At 41.9% G+C, this 13,983-nt stretch overlaps 1 protein-coding gene across 1 annotated transcript in view; it reads right to left on the minus strand.

Annotated features, from left to right (window-relative positions):
- The window catches only part of GTF3C3 (general transcription factor IIIC subunit 3), a 38,367-nt gene extending 25,140 nt beyond the window's left edge, over positions 1–13,227 (minus strand). Inside the window, exons 1-4 of the mRNA XM_038585230.1 lie at positions 13,038–13,227; positions 11,254–11,365; positions 8,905–9,095; positions 7,904–8,027 (exon numbers count right to left, since the gene is read on the minus strand). Of these exons, the coding sequence (XP_038441158.1) occupies positions 7,904–8,027; positions 8,905–9,095; positions 11,254–11,365; positions 13,038–13,139 (529 nt within the window). The 5' untranslated portion in view covers positions 13,140–13,227. The remainder of the gene's footprint in view (positions 1–7,903; positions 8,028–8,904; positions 9,096–11,253; positions 11,366–13,037) is intronic.
- Positions 13,228–13,983: the final 756 nt, after the last annotated feature.

The following is a 13,983-nucleotide window of genomic DNA, read 5'->3' on the forward strand; positions in this document are numbered from 1 at the left end:
AGATGCCCCAATCCAGGAAATGTTAAGACTTTTAGGAAGGTTGGCTGGGAAGTTGGTAGAGGAGAACTCCAACCTTGCCTCGTCCCATGGATGCAACTAGATAACACTCATATCAGCGTAAATAACTCAGAAAATGATCTGAAGACTGGCAGAACAAATGCCACAATTAAAAGTAGGTAAGAGGGGACGCCTAGGTGGTTTAGCAGTTAAGTGTCTGCCTTCTGCTCAGGGTGTGATCCTGGAGTCCTGGGATCAAGTCCCACATAAGGCTCCCTACATGGAGCCTGCTTCTCCCTCTGCCTGTGTCTCTGCCTGTCTCTCATGAATAAATAAAATCTTAAAAAAAAAAAAAAAAAGTAAAGAAGAGGCCACAATGAAAAAAGTAGGAATGGTAAAGGCACAGTCTGGGGGGGATCCCTGGGTGGCGCAGCGGTTTGGCGCCTGCCTTTGGCCCAGGGCGCGATCCTGGAGACCCGGGATCGAGTCCCACGTCGGGCTCCCGGTGCATGGAGCCTGCTTCTCCCTCTGCCTGTGTCTCTGCCTCTCTCTCTCTCTCTCTGTGTGTGACTATCATAAATAAATTAAAAAAAAAAAAAAAAAAAAAAGACACAGTCTGGGAGAAAAATGGATGGAGCTGTCCACAGTGGAGAGGAAGCTGGCAATGCAGAGAAAGTAAAAAGCCCAAATGAAAGAAAAGGACCAAACTACAGCAAGAGATCAAAGCAAAATAGATATAAGTAATATGCCCAATAGAGAATTTAAAGTAATGATCATAAGGATACTCACTGGGCTTGAGAAAAGAGTGGAAGACATCAATGACACCCTTAACACAGAGATAAAAAAGGATCCATCACAGATCAAGAATACAATCAATGAAATTACAAATCTACTTGATGATTGAGGTGCTTGGGTGGCTCAGTTGATTAAGCATCAAACTCTTGATTTCAGCTCAGGTATTGATCTCAGGGTCATGAGTTCAAGCCCAATGTTGGGCTCCATGCTGGGCATGGAGCCAACTTAAAAAAAAAAAAAGAAAGAAAATACACTGGATGGAATAAGGAGCAGGCTAGATGAAGCAGAGGAACAAATTAACAACTTGGAAGACAGTACTAGAAAGTAACTAAGCTGAGCAAAGGAAAGAAAACTATGCAGACTGAGAATAGTCTTAGGGAACTCAATGACTCCAACAAGCATAATACCATGCATAATAAAGGGATCTCAGGAGAAGAGAGAGACAAAGGGGCAGAATATTTGAGGAAATTAATAGCTGAAAACTTTCCTAATCTCGAAGAGGAAAGAGATGTCCAGATCCAGCAAGCACAGAGATCCCCCTAAAATTCAACCCAAGGAGGTTTACACCAAGACAAATAGTAATTAAAACGGCAGAAAGTAGTGGTAAAGAAAAAACTTTAAAAGCAGCAAAAAAAGGGATGCCTGGATAGCTCAGTTGGTTAAGCGTCCGACTCTTGATTTTGGCTCAGGTCATGAGATTGAGCTCTGCATCAGGCTCCACACACAGCAGGGAGTCTCTTTCCATCTCTCTCTGGCTCTCCCCCTGTGCTCACTTGCTCTCTCTCAAATAAATAAATAAATCTATCTTTTAAAAAAAAGGGCAGCAAGAGTAATGAAGACAGTTATATACAAGGAAAACCCTATATGGCTATCAGCAGATTTTTCAGTAGAAACTTTGCAGGCCATAAGAAAGTGTTAGGATATATCCAAAGTGCTGAAAGAGAAAAGTCTGCAGACAAGAATACTCTATCCAGTAAGGTTATCATTCAAAATAGAGGGAGAGATAAAGAGTTTCTCAAAGAAAAACTAAAGGAGTTCATTACCATTAAACCAGTCCTACAAGAATATTAACAGGGACTCTTTAAGTGGAAGGTAAATAATTAAGTGAGAGCGTAAAAAGTAAAAAACACAAAGGTGATAAAATAAATCTGTAAAAATTAGTCAAGGGATTCATAAGAGGATGTGAAACATGACACCATATACCTAAAACGTGGTGGAGAGAGGAGTAAAGAATGGATTTCAACTTATGTGACCATCTACTTAACATAGGCTGCTATATACAGAAGATGTTATATACAAAACTATGCCCAAGGGAAAGGAGGAGAACTGAGTGGGAAAAATTAGAGAGAGAGACAAACTATGAGAGACTCCTAACTCTGGGAAACAAACAATGGGTTGTGGAAGGGGAGGTGGGTAGGAATTGGGGTAACTGGGTGACGGGCACTGAGGAGGGCACTTGATGAGATGAGCACCAGCTGTTATACTATATGTTGGCAAATCGAACTTCAAGAAAAACAAATGAAGAAAAAAAAAACCCTATGCCAACACAAATCAAAAACAAGTAACAGATATACAAAAAATATACAAAAATACAAAGAGAAAGGAACCAAAGTATAGCATTAAAGAAAACCAACAAACCATGAAAGAGAACAAGAGAAGAACGGATCAGAGAAAATCTATAGAAACAACCACAAAACAAGTAACAAAATAGTTAAAAATACCTATCAGTAATTATTTTCAATGCAAATAGACTAAATGTTCTAGTCAAAAGACAAAGGATGACAGAATGCATTAAAAATAAGACCCATCTATGTGTTGCCTATAAGAGACTCATTTCACACTGAAAGACACCTGCAGATTCAAAGTGAGGAGACAGAGAAACACTTATCATGCAAACGGATGTCAAAAGAAAGCCAGGGCAGCAATACTTATATAGAACAAACAGACTTTAAACAAAGACTGTGGGAGGGCACCTGAGTGGCACAGTTGGTTAAGTGTCCAACTCTTGGTTTCGGCTCAGGTTGTCATCTCGGGGTTGTGAGATCAAACCCCAAATGAGGCTCCATGCTGAGTGCTGAGTGCAGAGTCTACTCAAGACTCTCCCTCTCCCTCCCCTCCATGCATGCTCTCTAAAATAAATTTTAAAATCTTTTTATAAATAAATAAACAAACAAACAAAACAAACACTGTGGTGCACTGACTGATTTAGTTGGTAGAGCTTGCAACTCTTGATCTTGGGGTTGTAAGTTCAAGGCCCATGTTGGGTATGAGCATTACTTTAATAAGTAAATAAATAAATAACATAACATAAAGACTTAACAGGAGACAGACTAACAAGAGACCAAGAACTATATCATAATAAAGGGCCAATCGAACAAGAGGATGTAACAATTATAAATATTCATGTACCTAACATGGGAGCACCCAAATACATAGAGCAGTTAATAACAAGCATAAAGGAAATAATACTAATACAATAATAGTAGAGGACTTTAACACTCCACTTACATCAATAGACAGATTATCCAAACAGAAAATCAACAAACAGTGGTTCTGAACGATACCCTAGACCAGATGGATTTAAGATATATTTGCAACATTCTGTACTAAAACAACAAAATACACATTCTTTTCAAGTGTACACAGAACATTCTCCAGAACAGATATTAGGCCACAAAACAAGCCTTAACAAATTCAAAAAAAGCAGTCATACCACGCAGCTTTTCTGACCACAATGCTATGAATACTAGAAATCAACTATAAGAAAGAATCTGGAAAGAGCACAAATAATGGAGGTCTAATAACATGCTACCAAACAATGAATGGATCAATCAAGAAATCAAAGAAGAAATAAAAAGCTACATGGAAACAAATGAAAATAAAAAACACTGCTCCAAAATCTTTGGGATGCAGCCAAAGTGATTCATTCTAAGAGGGAATTTTATAGCAATATAGGCTAACCTCAAGAAGCAAAAAAAATCTTAAATAACCAACCTAAACTTATACCTAAAGGAGTTAAAAAAAAAAAAAAAAAAAAAAAAAAAAAACCCAACAGAAGGAAGGAAATAATAAATAATAAAGATTAGAGCAGAGGGGTGCCTGGCTGGCTCAGTGGGTAGAGCATGTGATTCTTGATCTCAGGGTGTGAGTTCAAGCCCCACAGTGGGTATAGGGATTATCTAACAATAAAACCTTAAAAAAAAAAAAAAGATTGAACAGAAATAAATGATATAAAAACTAAAAAAAAAAACAATGTAACAGATCAATGAAACCAGGAGCTAGTTCTTTGAAAAGATCAACAAAAATGATAAACCTTAGCAAGACTCATTAAAAAAAAAAGATGCAAATAAATAAAATCATAAATAAAAGAGGAGAAATAACAACCATCACCACAGAAATACAAACAATTGTAATAGAATATTATGAAAACCTAAATGCCAACAAACTGGACAACTTAGAAGAAATGGATAAATTCCTAGAAGCATAAAACCTACCAAAACTGAAGCAGGAAAAAATAGAAAATTTGAACAAACCAATTAGCCACAATTAAATGGCAGCAATAACCAAAAAACTCCTAAAAAACAAAAGTCCAGGACTACATAACTTCACAGGCAAATTCAACTAAACATTTAAAGAGTTAATTTCTAATCTTTTCAAACCATTCCAAAACATACAAAAGAAAGGAAAACTTCCAAATTCACTCTATGAGGTCAATTATCACCCTAATACCAAAACCAAATAAAGACGCTACAAAAAAATAGTACAAGCTTATATCTCTCATGAATGTATATGCAAAAATCCTCAACATATTAGCAAAACAAATCCAAGAATATATTAAAAAAATCATATGCTGTGATAAGTGGGATTATTCCCAAGATGTAAGGATGGTTCAATATTTGCAAAACAGGGGATCCCTGGGTGGCGCAGCAGTTTGGCGCCTGCCTTTGGCCCAGGGCGCGATCCTGGAGACCCGGGATCAAGTCCCACATCAGGCTCCCGGTGCATGGAGCCTGCTTCTCTGCCTATGTCTCTGCCTCTCTCTCTCTCTCTCTCTCTCTCTGGGACTATCATAAATAAATAAAAATTAAAAAAAAAAATATTTGCAAAACAACCATCAATAAGATAAAGGATGAAATAAATGCAGAAAAAGCATCTGACAAAGTACATCAACTCCTGACAAAAAACCCTCTGCAAAGTAGGTCTAGAGAGCACATATCTCAACATAATAAAGGCCTTATATGAAAAACCCACAGCCAACACCATACTCAATGGTGAAAAACTGAGAACTTTCCCCTTAAGGTCAGGAATAAGACAATGATGTCCACTCTCATCACTTTTATTCAACATAGTACTAGAAGTCCTAGCCACAGCAATTAGACAACATAATGAAAACGCACCCAAAATTGGTAAGAAGAAGTAAAATTCTCATTATTTGCAAGTGACGTGATACTGTATTTAGAAAACCCTAAAGACTCCACCAAAAACTAGTAGAATGGATAAATGAGTTCAGTAAAGTCACAGGATACAAATTGACATACAGCAATCTGTTGCACTCCTATATACTACTAAAGAAGCAGCAGAAACTGAAATTAAGAAAACCATCCAAGAGCCACATGGCTGGCTTTGTCAGTAAAGCATGTGGCTCAGGATCTCAGAGTCATGAGTTTAAGCCTGATGCTGAGTGCAGACTTACTTTAAAAAAAAAAAAGGTAAAGAAAAAGAAAACAAAAGAATCCCATTTACAACTGCACGGAAAACAATAAAATAATCTAGGAATAAACTTAACCAAAGAGGTGAAAGACTTGTACTCTGACAACCTAAAACAATAATGAAAGAAATTCAAGACATTACAAAGAAAGGAAAAGACATTCCATGCTCATGGATTGGAAGAACAAATGTCTATGCTACCTAAAGCAAACTACATATTTAATGCAAGCCCTATCAAAATAGCAACAGCGTTTTTTTATAGAACTAGAACAAACAATCCTAAAATTTGTATGGAACCATTAAAGTCCCCAAATAGCCAAAGTAATACTGAAAAAAGAAAAATAAAACTGGAGGTATCACAATTCCAGATTTCAAGTTATACTACAAGCAGTAGTAATTTAAAAACTATGGCAGTGCCATAAAAATAGACACACAGATCAATGGAATGGAATAGAAAACCCAGAAATAAACATGCAATTATATGGGCAATTAATTTTCAACAAAGGAGGAATGAATATACAATGGGAAAAGGATAGTCTCTTCGAAAAACGGTACTGGGAAAACCGGACAGCTACAAGTAAAATAATGAAACTGGATCGCTTTCTTCACTATGCACAAAAAAGGGATTAAAGATCTAAATGTGAGACCTGAAACCATAAAAATCCTTGAAGAGAGCACAGACAGTAATGTCTCTGACATCGGCTGTTAACAATATTTTTCTAGGTATGTCTCCTGAGGCAAGAAAAATAAAAACAAAAACAAACTATTGGGACCACATGAAAATAAAAAGTTTCTGCACAGTAAACAATCAACAGAACTAAAAGGCAACCTAGTGAAGAAAAGATATCTGCAAATGACATATCCAGTAAAGGGTTAGTATCCAAAACATATACAGAAATGATACAATTCAATACCCCAAAAACCAAATCATCTAATTAAAAAATGGGCATAAGACATGAATAGACATTTCTCCAAAGAAGACATCCAGATGGCCAGAGACACAAACAGGATGGAAAGCAAAAAAGGTATCACTTCACACCTGTCAGAATGGCTAAAATCTAAACCACAAGAAACAAGTGTTGGGAATGTGGAGAAAAGGAACCCTCATGCACTGCTAATGGGTATGCTTACTGGTGCAGCCACTGGAGAAGACAGTATGGAGGTTCCTTAAAAAATAAAAATTAAAAAAAAATCAAAAATAGAACTACACTATGACCTAGTAATTGTACTACTATTTACCCAAAAAATACAAAAGCACTATATTAAAGGGATATGTGCACTTTGACGTTTATAGCAGGATTATTATAATAGCCAAACTATGGAACTAACCTAAGTGTCCATTGATAGATGAATGGATAAAGGTGTGTATGTGCGTGTGCATGCGTATATATACGTACAATGCAGGTATATATGCACAGCTATATATACACAATTACATGTATACACATTGTGTATACACACACACAATGAAATACTACTCAGCCATAAAAAAGAATGAAATCTCGCCATCTGCAACAACATGGATAAAATGAGAGTATAATGCTAAGCAAAATAAATCAGAAAGACAAACGCCATTACGGTTTCATTCATATGTGGAATTTAAAAAAACAAAACAAATGAGGAAAGAAAAAAAAGAGAGAGAGAGACAAACCAAGAAACAGACTCTTAACTATAGAGACCAATCTGATGTTTACCAGAGGGGAGGTGGGTAGAGGGATGGAGGAAATAGGGGACGAGGATTAAAGTATACATTTAGCATGATGAAAAAATTAAAATGAACGAAGAAGAAAAAGACTTCTAAAAGGACCCTCATCCAGATTAAAGGAAATGCTGAAACAATGAAAAGATAAGAGCTCACTGTGTTGCAACTACCCAAGTCGCCATGCAGGGCATCGACACATCAGGAAACCAATATAATAAATATGATTAGTCAAAAAGCCACTTCTGAAGATATCCTTCAATAAACCCAAGATTTGCAGTTTAAAGAAAGATGGTAAGTATAAATTGTATCTTTTACCAAAAAATAGATTAAAATAATACAACTCTGCCTAATCTGGAAAGTGAAGAAAAAAAAAGAACACTTTTTAAGTGGTTTTAACGTGTGCTTGCCATACTTAAGACTAACGCTTCCAAAGCCTAAAACCCCAAGATGAAACACTGAAAAACAAATACAGAAAAGAAGCCTAATATTCAATAAATATTAATGATATTTCACGGAGTCATAGTTGGATTTTCATTTTCCTGGTAATGACTTCTACTCAATGTGGAAAGTGGCATATCACTACCAGAACAATCACCTCCAACCTTCTAAATATATTTTCCAGAGTATGGTGAAGTGTTTGGCCATTTGTCTTAAAAGTCACACTATTGAATTGCTATTATCCATAATCCCCACAAAAAACACCTTGTCTTATGATTTCCATGCACATCAATATTGCCTCTTCACGTTCTCCTCGAGCAAAGCGAATGTTGGCTTCACCCATGAGACCCCTCAGAGCTCTGGGAAGTTTACTTCGAGGCCTTTTCTCCTGCAGAGGAGAAAGATGACATTTAGCTAAAATATGGTAATATCTGAGATTTCAATTCCAACCAAATTAGTAAATGCAGAAGATAATGAAAATGAAATTTCCCTCTAAAACTTCTCAAAATTCTAAACAGACACCTAAGGGTAACTACAATTCTGACTCATAAATATTAAAGTCTGTATTTCAGGAAAAAGTCTAAAATTAACTTCAGGAAAGAAAAAAAAGTTATTCTAAAATATTCTCCAAAAAGGAATACCTCAGGAAACTAAAATGAAAAGCAAACTTCCTATAGTAGAAAATTCAAAGCACAGTAAAATATATGAAGAAAGCAAAAATCAAAGTGGCCAGAAATCACTAATTACTAATTAGAACAAATGTAAAACCTGATGTTGCAAAATCGATTTATGTGCCAAGAAACTTCTTATAACTTTCTGAAGATCCTCCTCCCTCCAAATTTATCTACTCAGGATACACTTGGTTAAATTGGGGCACTTGGGTGGCTAGGTCAGTCAAGTGTCTGACTCTTGCTTTCAGCTCAGGTCAGGATCTCAGGGTCATGAGATGGGCCCACCCTCAGCAGTGGGGAGTTTTCTTGAGGTCTCCTCCCTCCCCTCTCCCCACCCGCCTCATGCATGCTCTCTCTCACTTGCTCTCCCTCTCAGATACATAAATCTTAAAAAAAAAAAAGTACATTTTGACACATGCGTAAATTAAGGTTTTGCATTTTTAAAAATCTCTAAGATGAAACTTACGAAACCAGTAATAGTTGTCTCATATTTCTTTTCTCATACTTTGAATTCTTTCCAAATATATGTATAACTTTTCAATTACTATGTCACAGTTTTACATTCCACTTATAAATACTAAAATAAGTTTTTACTTTCATCATTTTCTTGGTTTCACGATTGAGAACCATCTCCAGTACAAACACATCGCCTGCAGTGGGCTGCTCAGGGGTTTCTTCTTCCTCCTCCTCCTCTTCTTCCTCTTCTTCCTCATCATCTTCATTCTCTCCAAGCATGGAAGCAAAGACCTTGTGAACTGACTTACTGACTCCATCTGACATTTCTCCTGAAGAAAGACACATTGAGAATGTTGGATAATTGGGATCGTAAATATGTTTAAGGAAGGATAAAATTTTTTAAAAACCCACATATTCTGAGCAACAAATAAGTAATCATTCTCACGGAATCAATAACAACTATCTTTAAGAATTCTGAACATTCAAAATAAATATAAAAAGAAATGTGTAGGGCGCCTGGGTGGCTCAGTGGTTGGGCATCTACTTTTGGTCCAGGGTGTGATGCTAGAGTCCCGGGATCGAGTCCCGCATCGGGCTCCCCGCATGGAGCCTGCTTCTCCCTCTGCCTGTGTCTGCCTCTCTGTGTCTCTGATGAATAAATAAAATTCTTTAAAAAAAAAAAAAAGAAATCTGTAAAATATAATATTGCCAATTAGTAAAACTTATTCCAGGAACTGAGAAAAAGCAGAAAAATCATGATTATCTTGATAAGAACCATTTGATAAAATCCAATACTCATTCCTAATAAAAATTCTTAGTCAAATAGAAACAGAAGGGAATATCTTTAATTTGATAAACAGTATCTACAAAAAACTTCCCACAAACACAGTTAATGGTGAATTATTCAGCTGCTGGGAATGAGACAAGGCTGTTATCATCATTCCTTTCAACATTTTGCTGGAGGTCCTGGATAATGTAAAAGAGAAAAGGTATAAAGATGGAAAGGAAGAAATAAAACTCTCATTATTCACAAAGGATGTGATCGTATATGAAGAAGATCCAAAAGCATGTATGTACAACTGCCAGAATGCATAAATTGAGCAAAGTTCCTGGACTCAAGGTCAATAAACAAAAATTGTAGTTTTCTATCCGCAATAATGAACTGAAAATGAAATTAAAAGCAAGACTCAATTAAGGGAGGGCCCGATGGCCACTTCTTGGGGGCAGCTCCCAGTATCCCTGTTAACTTGTCATGGGTAAATGGATACTATGAACTATTACCAGTATTCTGATCACAAGGGAGGCATATCAGTCGCTGAAAATTAATCAATCTGCACACTAGTTCATCAGTTAGACTCTGATGGCTTTCGTTAGCTTGGGAGGAACCAAATCTAGTATCTGGACATGCAGAGCTGAGGACTGGATCCCAGAATGAGGCGCAAACCAAGACACTGACACTGCGGGTGAGGACCCATCTGCACAGCCAAAAGGACTTCCACTCTGGCCTATCTTATCTCCTGTAACTAAAGCAGCAGTTTGGAAGCCACTTTGTGTAAACATACAAGCCATTAATTACAATTTGGTGGGGTACCCTCTGGAGGTGATTAATAAGTAACTTAAAGGGCCAATTTAAGAAACAATGATTCTAAAATGGCTCCCAATACCGATATCAATCTGAAACGCTTTTCCACGGGGGCACCTGTGCTGCTCAGCCAGGTAAGCCACTGACTCTAGATTTCGGCTCAGGTCATCATTTCACGGTCCTGCAACCTGGCTGAGCGTGGCTCACACTGTGTGGAGAGTCTGCCTGACGATTCTCTCCCTTTGCCCCTTCTCCCAGTCCCACATAGGCATGCTCTCTCTAAAATAAATAAATCTGGGGGATCCCTGGGTGGCTCAGCAGTTTAGCGCCTGCCTTGGCCCAGGGCGTGGTCCTGGGGTTCTGGGATGGAGTCCCACGTCGAGCTCCCTGCACGGAGCCTGTTTCTCCCTCTGCCTCTCTCTATCATGAATAAATAAATAAATAAATAAATCTTTAAAAAATAATAATGAAATAAAAATAAACATATAAATCTTGGGGATCCCTGGGTGGCCCCGTGGTTAAGTGTCTGCCTTCTGCCCAGGGTGTGATCCTAGAGACCCAGGATCGAGTCCCATGTTGGGCTCCCTGCATAGAGCCTGCTTCTTCCTCTGCCTGTCTCTCTGCATCTCTCTCTCTCTCTGTGTCTCTCATGAATAAATAAATAAAATCTCTAAAAAACAAATAAATAAATCTTAAAAAAAAAACAAAGAAACACTTTTCCAAAAAATAACCATTACCATATTCAATACCTCAACAAATATTCATTGAGCACCTGTTACACGATGCACTACGCTCCTGAGACACCAGGTAAATAACAGAATAGCACTGCAATGGAAAAAAAAATAAGACTTTCGTTATTAGGTACTCTTAATATTTAATGGAGGTGGTCAATCATTTCAACATACCTTCGTTGACATCTTTGTCCCGAGATTTGGAGGAGTCGATGCCAGAAGAGGATGGAACTTCAGAGTCATTTGCATTTTCTTCAGATGATAACTTTCCTTTTTCCTGAAGACTCTGTGATTGAAAAGTCAACGACATCAAAAACACACCGTAGATTCAGTTCCCAGCAGCTGGGACTAAGGCACCTGCCTCATCTTCCATGACCATAGAGCCTGAGCTCTGCACACACATACAGAATGTGGAATCCAAACCTGAAGAGCCACAGCATTTCAGAGAACTCCGATCCCCCGACTGCCTGCCCAGGTCACTTGCAAAAAAAAAAAAAAAAAAATCATTTCAAATACCTTTTGGATTTCGCGAATCTACATATCCTATCCCAGCTTCTTAAATGAAAAGAGCTGGGTCGTTATTAGCCGCATGAATGAGGGAAGCACCTGCCTGTTAATCAAAAATGGCCTGATTATTTTAATTTTTCCTCGAACCTCCTGTAAGCAGAGAAGATACGGGAAGTTCCGATGTTCTAAAGTATGAAAAGTGATGTGCGTGGAGATGCCACCCCCCCCCCCCCCACACACACACCGGGCGACGCCTCAACCCGGGAGCTCTGACCTCCCTGCGGGGAGGGAACCCAGACTAAGTAAGAGGCAGCACGTCTGCTCCACCAGGTGCTCCACCAGGTGCTCCACACAACGCCAAGCTGCTGGGGGGCAAAGCTCGACCTGAATCAGCAAATGGGGGGGGGGGGAAGGGGAGGGCTGGGGAGACAGAAGAGGCCGCCACCGCCACCAAGGCAGGCTGGGGGTGGGGGAGACAGAAGAGGCTGCCAGAGGTTGGGGTGGGGGGAGTGTGGCGGGGGAGACAGGAGAGGTCGCCACTGAGGCAAGCCGTGGGGGGGGGTTTGAGGCCGCCACAGAGGCAAGCGGGGGAAGGGGGGACAGGAGAGGCCGCCACAGAGGCAAGGGGGGGGACAGGAGAGGCCGCCACAGAGGCAAGGGGGGGGACAGGAGAGGCCGCCACTGAGGAAAGGGGGGGACAGGAGAGGCCACCACAGAGGCAAGGGGGGACAGGAGAGGCCGCCACAGAGGCAAGGGGGGGACAGGAGAGGCCGCCACAGAGGCAAGTGCGGGGACAGGAGAGGCCGCCACAGAGGTAAGGGGGGGACAGGAGAGGCCGCCACAGAGGTAAGGGGGGGGACAGGAGAGGCCGCCACAGAGGCAAGGGGGGACAGGAGAGGCCGCCACAGAGGCAAGGGGGGGACAGGAGAGGCCGCCACAGAGGCAAGTGCGGGGACAGGAGAGGCCGCCACAGAGGCAAGTGCGGGGACAGGAGAGGCCGCCACAGAGGCAAGGGGGGGGACAGGAGAGGCCGCCACAGAGGCAAGTGCGGGGACAGGAGAGGCCGCCACAGAGGCAAGGGGGGGACAGGAGAGGCCGCCACAGAGGCAAGTGCGGGGACAGGAGAGGCCACCACAGAGGTAAGGGGGGGGACAGGAGAGGCCGCCACAGAGGCAAGGGGGGGACAGGAGAGGCCGCCACAGAGGTAAGGGGGGGACAGGAGAGGCCGCCACTGAGGAAAGGGGAGGGACTGGAGAGGTCGCCAGAGGCAAGCGGGAGGGGACAGGAGAGGCCGCCAGAGGCAAGCGGGAGGGGGAAGCATAGCCCAAGAATGAGAGCGGAGAGCCGGGGGTGCGGGGAAAGGGGAGCGGCTGCAGGGCGACGGCCCCCCCCGCATCTCGGGGTTCCGCGCGACAGGACGCCGGGAGCACCCCGGCCGGGCAGCGCCTCACTTTCTTCTCGCGGGTTTTTCTCTCTTCTCTCCGCCTTTCGAACTCCTCAAAGGAAATCTTCCCTTCCAGGTAGTCGATGAGCTCCGGGCTGAACCCCGACATGGCGGCGGCGGCGGCGGGGAGCCGGGGGAACGGGGGAGCCTGGGGAGCCGCGGCCCAGGACGCCACCGGAAGTACGCGGTCGCGGCCCGCCCCCCGGACGCCCAGAGCAGCGCCCCGGCGTCCTCCTGGGAAAGCGGCCCGGCCGGCGCCGCAGCCGCTGCGCTCGGGTTCCGCCGGGGCGTTGGGCCGGATCCCTCCGGCGGTGCAGGCGGCACCCGCCGACCCCGGCCCGGGGATGACTGGGGAGGTGACAGCGAGGACCACAACAAACAAACAGAACACGAGAGAAAGAAAGACAAAGTGCTTCACAGAAATTGTCCCTAACCTAGGTCGTAACCCTCAATTCTTCATTAGGGCTCTCACTCTCCATCCATCGCCTTTTCTGAATGTCTGTTCTTTCATTTGCCGAACTCATTATTTTCTTAACTTAACCTGCGGGCACTGCCACGTGCATGTTGCCCTTTCCATTTTTCTGCCACAGCAAATGGAAATAAAGCCCCCCCCCCCCCCCCCCACACACACACCTGTGCCCTAAACCTCCTCTCCTCCACCCTGGCACCATCACTAGGCCTTCCCGTCTTCCCCACGTCCTCAGACTCTCCTTTCCCCTGGGGCGCCTTCTCCGGCCGCAAATAAGTCTATCAAGACGTCATGTTCCACCCATGAGTCCTTCCCGCTTTCTTCTTCACAGTCAGGGTTTTAGAAAGGATCAGAAGCCTGATGGGCCTACCCCCCACCCTTGCGCACTCACTCTAGGCCATGTTACATACAGAGCTCAAAATAACCCTTAAAAACGGATGCTGCTATTCTTAATGCCAATGTCCTATATCTAACAAGTAGCAGT

The sequence above is a fragment of the Canis lupus genome, chromosome 37 (assembly GCF_011100685.1).
Source record: "Canis lupus familiaris isolate Mischka breed German Shepherd chromosome 37, alternate assembly UU_Cfam_GSD_1.0, whole genome shotgun sequence".
Taxonomy (NCBI): Eukaryota; Metazoa; Chordata; class Mammalia; order Carnivora; family Canidae; genus Canis; species Canis lupus.